This window comes from Fusarium coffeatum (assembly GCF_003316985.1).
Source record: "Fusarium coffeatum strain FIESC_28 chromosome Unknown BRIP53273_contig_170, whole genome shotgun sequence".
Taxonomy (NCBI): Eukaryota; Fungi; Ascomycota; class Sordariomycetes; order Hypocreales; family Nectriaceae; genus Fusarium; species Fusarium coffeatum.
Window position 1 is genome coordinate 760 of NW_022157963.1, and position 7,888 is coordinate 8,647.

General features: G+C 50.1%; 3 protein-coding genes across 3 annotated transcripts; 1 reads left to right on the forward strand and 2 right to left on the reverse strand.

Moving 5' to 3' along the window:
* Window positions 1-333: 333 nt before the first annotated feature.
* On the forward strand, window positions 334-1,601 carry FIESC28_07588 (uncharacterized protein; the record flags this gene model as incomplete). The annotated part of the gene is made up of 4 exons (XM_031161728.1): window positions 334-438; window positions 487-544; window positions 601-1,082; window positions 1,137-1,601. The coding sequence occupies 4 exons, from the start codon at window positions 334-336 to the stop codon at window positions 1,599-1,601; spliced, it is 1,110 nt and encodes a 369-aa protein (XP_031014211.1).
* A 381-nt stretch (window positions 1,602-1,982) lies between these two features.
* On the reverse strand, window positions 1,983-3,667 carry FIESC28_07589 (uncharacterized protein; the record flags this gene model as incomplete). The annotated part of the gene is made up of 4 exons (XM_031161729.1): window positions 1,983-2,495; window positions 2,548-3,177; window positions 3,229-3,503; window positions 3,586-3,667. The coding sequence occupies 4 exons, from the start codon at window positions 3,665-3,667 to the stop codon at window positions 1,983-1,985; spliced, it is 1,500 nt and encodes a 499-aa protein (XP_031014212.1).
* Window positions 3,668-4,475: 808 nt separating this feature from the next.
* FIESC28_07590 (uncharacterized protein) lies at window positions 4,476-7,256 on the reverse strand (the record flags this gene model as incomplete). The annotated part of the gene is made up of 4 exons (XM_031161730.1): window positions 4,476-4,798; window positions 4,851-5,112; window positions 5,172-5,902; window positions 5,954-7,256. The coding sequence occupies 4 exons, from the start codon at window positions 7,254-7,256 to the stop codon at window positions 4,476-4,478; spliced, it is 2,619 nt and encodes an 872-aa protein (XP_031014213.1).
* Between the last annotated feature and the right edge of the window lie 632 nt (window positions 7,257-7,888).

The following is a 7,888-nucleotide window of genomic DNA, read 5'->3' on the forward strand; positions in this document are numbered from 1 at the left end:
ATTTTTCTGTCACTCCCAACTCTGAAGTCGTGAGCATCTGGAACCCCTCCATCTAGATAGCACTTTATGTCCACCTACCTCCATACTAAAGGTACCGATACAGCCTGCCCGGTTCCTGAGCTTGAGACCCGACCCATAACACGCCTACTTATCGATAACAAGCCTGACGTCGGAACACTCACTACCTACCTTAGTACCTTTCACATACCGGCAATTAATCATATACAGACAAACAAGTAAAACAAACATCCCATCAACACTCGGCGAATACTTGCCTTGCCTTGCAACAGAGAATTCCACGTCCTTGATAACTCTGCTGCATCGCCTTGAGCTATGTCGTTCTTGTTTGGCAGGGCTCGGACACGCACAGTCGCTGATCTACCCAAACAAGCCCGCGAACATGTCTTGAAGCTTGATGGGCCACAGGGCCCGTCCAAGGTAATAGCCGCATCATACCAGCTCAGGAAAAAACACTGATTTTGAAAGGCCGAAGAGCTTGCTCGAGTTCTGAGCCAAATGAAGACAATCCTTCAAGGCACTCCTGGTATGCCCCTCACCCGTCGTGCGAACCCCTGATCAAAGGCTGAGACATCCTTCAAGAGGCCGATACATCACCAGAACAGATTTTGCAGCTCGTGACTGGGCTTATCGACGAGGATCTCCTTCACCTTCTCGCTGTCAATCTATTCCGCCTGCCATTCGAATCACGTAAAGACACACAGGTAATCTTCTCCTACGTCTTCCGCTTCCGTCCCGCCACCGCCGCCCCAAAGAGTGACCCCCTTGCTCTCTCGTACGTTGTGTGCAATCGTCCTCAAGTCCTGGTCGAGCTATGTCGAGGCTATGATCACAAGGAGAGTGCTACGCCAGCGGGTTCTGTTCTGCGAGAGTTGCTTAAGAATGAAGCAGCGGCTGCTATTATTTTGTACGATGACGGAGACGAGCCCGGCTCAAGTTCTAAGGGACTCAACGCCATTGACCGTGACCGGCCTCAGAGTGGTAGAGGCGTGTTCTGGAGATTCTTCGAGTGGGTAGATAAGAGCTCCTTTGAGGTGGCAGCTGATGCTTTCACCACATTCCGGGTGAGTTTGATTTACAACCTCCTTCTTCGCACATAGCCACTGACTTCCTCGTAGGAACTCCTAACACGTCACAAGGATCTCGTGCCGAGGTACTTGTCCGCGAATTTTGATCTTTTCTTCGCCAAATACAACAATATCTTGGTCCAATCCAACAGCTACGTAACCAAGCGTCAATCCATAAAGCTCCTGGGTGAGATCCTGCTGGATCGCTCCAACTATAGCGTAATGACTGCTTACGTTGACCGTGGCGAGCACCTTAAAATATGCATGAACCTCTTGCGCGATGACAGGAAAATGGTTCAGTACGAGGGGTTTCACGTATTCAAGGTCTTCGTTGCCAACCCACACAAGTCTATCGCTGTCCAGAAAATTCTTCTCATGAATCGCGATAAGCTTCTCACATTCCTTTCTCATTTTCTCGAGGATCGGACAGATGACGAACAATTCATTGACGAGAGAGAGTTCTTGATCAAGCAAATTCGCAACATGCCGCCCGTTCCTGTCCCTCCTCAGCGGTAACTGTTGGCATGCTGTCGTACTTATTTGCTATGATACCTTTTCACCGTACCATTTGACTAACTCATGCGGCGTTTTACCCTGCTTTACATTTATAGGGCGGTAGCGGGACCAAAGAGCGCAGTTCTTTGTTTGTTCTATCACAATGAAATTTTATAATCTACCCTGTCTCATTTGTCACTCCTGCAGTATCTGCACACTCCTGGCCGCAACGTTGCGTTGACTGCATCAGGCACAGGTGTCCTTCCGCCGACCTTGGCTCATGATATTATTATACAAAAGACGCTCCCAACGCCCCTGTTCCCAACGTGTAGTGAAATGCAGTAACTCCCAGTGCTCAATCGGTATTCGCTGCTCCCAGCATGCCGACATCACTCAGTGTCTTTAGCGCTGCTTGGAGAGCAAGACGTTAACGCTTTCGCGAGCATTCTCGGTGGCCCACACACTGTCTTTTCCGCCACGGCGCCATTCGTCGCCCGACGCGTGCTCTCCCCCTCCCCTTGGTGCCTCCCCCATGATCACTTCAAGATCTCGCTTTTGCGAGCTCAGCCAGTGCTTAATGAAGTTGGCCGGGTCCTTGCTAAGGGATTCAAAGAATGAATGCTTTGCCTTTGAAACAGCAATGGCTTGAATAACGCGAGCCAGTTGGTCGTCAAGGCCTGTCACCTCTTTGAGCATTGCAATATATTGCGGATTGTTAAGCAGGGGCAGTAACGAATCACGTAGGGGATCATCCACGGGAACCTGGATATCATAGATGGTTGGTTGTGGATCTTTATGGAATTCGTGGTCAACTCGGATGGTGTACTGTAGACGGACGGGTTCCAAAGGTCGAAGGTTTTGTTGAACATAATCGTTGAGCAGAGGGATGTGTCCGATATCGCCTTGTCTTGTAACCTACGTTCAGCGTTAGGATTGTATCAATACCGAAATTAGAAAAGAGACTGACCTTCTTCAAAGCTTCGTTGCAACGAAAGTTGCGTTTTTCCTCGTCTTCTTGCAGTCCAAGCAACTTGATGTACTCCCAAAGACCCATGACTGCCTCTTGATGGGTAGCATCCTTCATATCCACAACATCGGCAAGCTCAGGGCTCAGCTGGTATCTCTCTGGTGATTCTTGACGAAAAAGGTTGATGGTAATGTTCTGATTCTCGTCTCCGTTTCTTTTGAAGGTGAGCTCATCGAAGTCGACTGAACTAGGGAGGCTGCCAGAGCTTTGATTGCGGGTGGCAGTATCAGGCTTTTTCCACTCCACTGTTTGTTCGTTGCCGGTTCGAAAACGGGATCGGTCAAAGTCGACTGTTAACGATTTGAAAAAATGGGAGAACCGAAGCTTCTCTGCTGGCTTTTGTTTCGGAGCTGACTCGCCCGAGGCATTGTCTTCTTCGATGGCTTCACCTTGGGGCGCGACCTGCTCGGTTGTCTCATCTTCATTGTCAAGCAGACGACCTTCGATCTTGACTCGATAGGAAGCCTCCATGCTAGGGGTAAAGTCAAATGAGTCAGAGTTTAGTCCATTGCTTTGCCAAATTTGATCTTCGACCGTGTTGCTGATCCAAATTCGTAGGGTCTTGTATCTCTAGATCGTGATTTAGTTGATGTCTCTGAAGCTCGGACAAGCGAAACCCACCTTGGAGCCGCGGCTAGTGTAATCAACAATGTCTAGACGCTTCCGCGTGATGGTTGCGTCGAGCCGTCGTTCAACATCCCGCAGATCCTTGTATCGATGGACACCATCTGCATTGACAATGCTATCCTCTACTGCTTCGGGGATGTTTTTGTCGGTGGGCTTTCGACTACGTCGCTTTGCAAGTTCACTCGCATGGGCCTGAGCCTGTTGTTGTTGAGCCATCTGTGCCTGGGTAAGGGGAACAGAGGGGTGAGGACCGGAGGACATCATAGGTCCTAAGCAAAGGGTAATGTTAGCAGGTAGATAACTTGGGGCGGAATGAGACGGATAGAATATGCAGCGAGTTTTGAAACTTACCAATTCCACCTCGACGTTGGTTTGTCGCATGCGGGGATCTTTGAGGGACCTGTTGCGCATAAGCGCGATATTGAGGCTGCATTTCGCCGAAAGTTTGGAGGTCTGGTGTTGGTCTCGGTAGGCGTCGGATGGTGGGTTAATAGGTTGATCGTGTCGCGTCGCATCGCACGGCGTCGCGAGGAAGTTCGTTAGCTAATACTGATCACGTGATTGTTTCGAGAACAGAAGGCTTACTATACCTAATAAGTGCTCCGTCGCCAGCCTCCATACTACCTACTAGACTACCTCGTAGTGTACGAGTTCCTGGATATTCATAGTTACAAGCACAATACAATACCATATTGATTTGGCAATTGATGTATTGCGTTGCTGAAGATAAACCAAGTCTGCCCTAGTACCTAGATACCTGGATATCGCAAGTCAGACCTACCAGACCGGCAATTCATACTTGCAAATTTTAAGGAAGATTGACATTTTCTTAACAATTAACCCAAGTAGTTAGGTCCATCCCTGTGTAGTTCTACGCCTAATTATAACGCATTATATCGAGCGCTTAACTCTCATCCTCAAAAATACAGAGAGGTCCACTTCTACAGCACTTCGACTACTCATGAAATTGACCCGAACATCAACGCACACAGCCATGGAGTAAAGCCGACGATAAGGCCCTTCAGCGGTTGTTGTTCTTGGCCCCAGACGTTACCAACCCGTATCTCCATGGAAGATATTGCATCTTCAATGTGGCCCGTCTCCAAATTTCAGCAAAAAGCTCAAGTTGTCACCTTCCTCCCACCCAGCAAGTACACGAGCACAGACCGGATGAAATGAATACAAGCTCTCTGACGTCTGTGTTTGCATAAAGCCATATGGTGGCGCGAACTTCTTGAAATCTAGAAGTTTTGATCCATGCGATCCATCAACTGGCAACCGCACTGCAGCTGTGCCTTTCGCCACCTCCCACTTCCTCGACTCTCAAAACAAGATGCACCCCAAAACAATGCAATGGCCAGTCCGCTCAGATGAATAAAACTCCTCAATGAAGACACCGTGCTCTCAATGCCATGAAGGTACTGGTCGTGATCGATGAGGGCCAAATGTCGGACAGAGTCGACGGAATAGTCCACAGGATAATCACTCCAGGTTTGTCCGTACAGTTTGGCTGTCAGCGACTCCTCAGAATGCAGATCCCAGACCATTTCTTGATTGTCTTTTGCTGAACCGGTTACGCTTAGGTGCCGGATCTTCAGCGTTCCCCTGATTCTTACTCAAATGGTTCCTTCCCTGTCGGTCGTTTATACCAAACCCTTCCGAATAGTTGCCCGGTCCCCCTATTGTACTAGAGGGACTCGATACTTGAGACGACATGTCAGCAAATCCGCTATCGCCTCCATAAGAAGTGGCCATGCTTTGGGAGAGGGCCATGTCTCTGGCACGCTCCAAACACTCGATCCAATCGGCGGCGGCAGAACCGCCTTCCGGTGGGTTTGAGGAGGATTTGGCTTCCTCGAATGTATAATGATGGCCTCCCTGTTTGTAATTATCAGTACAAGGTCAAAAAGTTCAGAGACAGCATATGGATGGCTTACTGTATTAACACACCACACTGTTTGCCCTTTCGCGTCGACCTGGGTTTTCCAAGAGCAGTCTGAACCTAATAAAGACAACTCTTGTTTTGCTCTTTTCTCCTCGCCACCAGCTGGAGCAAGCACAATTCGACCACTCGAGGTAATCATGACTAAGCGCTGACGCTTCTTTGTTGTGCTTCCGATAAAGAAACGAGACAACTTCTTATGTCCTTCTCCTGGTTCTTTTCCATGAGGGCTAGAAGGTAGAGGCGTCGAGACCACCATAAGATCACCCAGCTTGAGAATGCGCTCGTTGTTCTTGGTTAATACCGGCGACCATTCGATATCAAGCTGTGTCGGGGGAGGAAGCTCGGTGATTATTCGAGAAGGCCGACTGCTCCCATTGGAAGGGGTAGTCTGGGGCCCAGGGGGTGCTCTCGAGTTGTTGGTCGGGTTTGTAGGGTTGGAAAAGCCGTTGAGCTGGATGACCTGCGGCTCTTGCGGAGGCGCTACGTAAGGGCGTAAACGAGGGGCTTTGGTTCTCCAGAGTCCTTTTCCAAAGGGTTGTCCGTCAAAGAACTCGTGGTTCTTGATATGCTCTACAGTCAGTCGCCTGGCAGGTTCAAGAACTAGGCAACGCTCCACGAGGTCTCGAGCGGCCGGCGGGAATCCGGGAGGAAACTCGTACTCGAGGTTGACGATCTTTTGAAAGGTAAGATACTCACTGCCACCCTTGAAAGGTGGTCGGCCAGCTAAAAGTTGGTATATGATGCAGCCAAATGCCCATAAGTCGCTAGCCTTACAGGCGTTCTTATGTGTAAGGAGCTCAGGGCTCACATATTCAGCAGTGCCAACGAATGATGCTGCACGGTTGTCTTCGTCGTGTCCTGGGTCAGGGGCGCCACTGGCTGATGCTGTTGACCCATCTTCCCGAGGGTCCTTCAGTAATTTAGCAGTCCCAAAATCTGTGATCTTGATATGCATTTGATCGTCCAGCAACACATTTTCGGGTTTTAGGTCTCGGTGAATAACGCCTCGGGAATGCATATAATCAATAGCATCGAGGATTTGTGCCCCGTAGAACCTAGTGCACTCAAGGTCGAAAGTACCTGTCTTCTTCAAAACACCAAGAAGTTCCCCGCCATTACATAGATCGAGGACATAGTATAGAGAAGTCTCGTCTTGAAATGTGTAGTATAACCGGACAATACCAGGATGCTCAGTGAGTCGATTAAGAGTATTTTTCTCGATGTTGACATACTTGATCTTCTTCTCCTTGATGATGTGTCTTTTTTCGAGTACCTTGACGGCATACTCTTTGAGAGTCTGTCGATCAGTTGCCATGTATACAGTGCTGTAGGAGCCTTCTCCAAGAGTGCGTCCGAAGGAAAAATCGCGGACGCCCTTCTTGACCTGTCGAACAACAGTTCGTCCATTTGCGTCAACCTCCCGACGGACTCCTACGGCGGCTCCGCGCTCCTGCCAGTCTTCTCTGGTGGTGGGAACTGGCGCATCACCGGTGTATGGTTGGTTCGGTTGCGGTCCGCCAGGCCCAGTTGCATAGCCAACTCCCATGCCTCTTGAGCTCCCTCGAGGTGGTAACGGACTGCCGCCGGGATTCAAGCCTGATATTGGTCGAGTCGGTTTGTTAAAGCGTTGAGGGTCTCGGCGGCTGGACTCCCTAACGGGATATGAGGTGCTGGAGCCAGGTTCGGGCACGTTGGGCATTCCGTAAATGGACGTCCTCGATGGTTCGGCTTGTGGTAATGACTGTGAAGGTCCGGCGGAGGGGCTTGGTTCTGAAATAAAGTCGGACGACTGGGCAGACGGGGTGAGTCGAGGATCGGTTAGCGAAGAGTCGACTCCGGCATCTATCGGGTCGAGACGAATAGCATCGTAGGGTGAGGGCGTTATGGATGTGGCTGTTGCTTGAGACGTAGAGTGGAGGGCGGATGTTGATGTGGAAGCGGAAAGGGATGTATTGTGAGTAGTAGGGTCGGGTCCAGGAGAAGAGGTTGAAGAAGCATTAACAGCCTCAGCGGCGTCGTCAGGGTTGGCGATGCGCAATCCGCCTAGGGCCTGAGAAAGGCTCAGGTCCCCATTCATGGTGGGCGATGGAGAAGCCTTGGGGCAGATGCTCAGGGGAAGTGGGCAGGCTCAAGCTCGACTCGCACGGGGAGGAGTAACGCGAGTCGTGAGCAAGGGACGGTCGGCCACTGGCGACGGCGTGGACCGTGGAGCATCACCGATATCGAACAATCTTGTTGGAGTTAGTTGAGAGCGAGAGGTGTCAAAGTTCGGTGCGAGGTTGTGATGGGTGAGGTGGTTAATTAGCAACAAATTATTATTAAAGGCGGATTGTTGCTTTGCATTGCGTTATGTTGCGTTGCGTTGTACTGTAATGTAATGTACTGAGGCGGGCTGTAAACGAGACCCAACCTGGGCTAACTTAGTAGGTACCTCCAAGTACTACTAAACTTGGTAGTGGATGTGACAGTAAGGGATAGGTACCTAGGTAAGGTAGGTACTACCTATTAAGGTGTGAAGGTATCCGTAAAACCTGGAGAGGTGATTTACTAAGTTGGTACGATAGGCACCTACCTCTGAATGAGGAAGAGAACAAAGTATAGGTGGTAGGTAGGTAGGCAGGTGGGCAGGCAGTTAGTCAGGTCGGGTGCTGTACGAAGCCACCCCAGCCCACCTCAAGATTACGAGAGTACAGAGAAGCGAAAGACGAT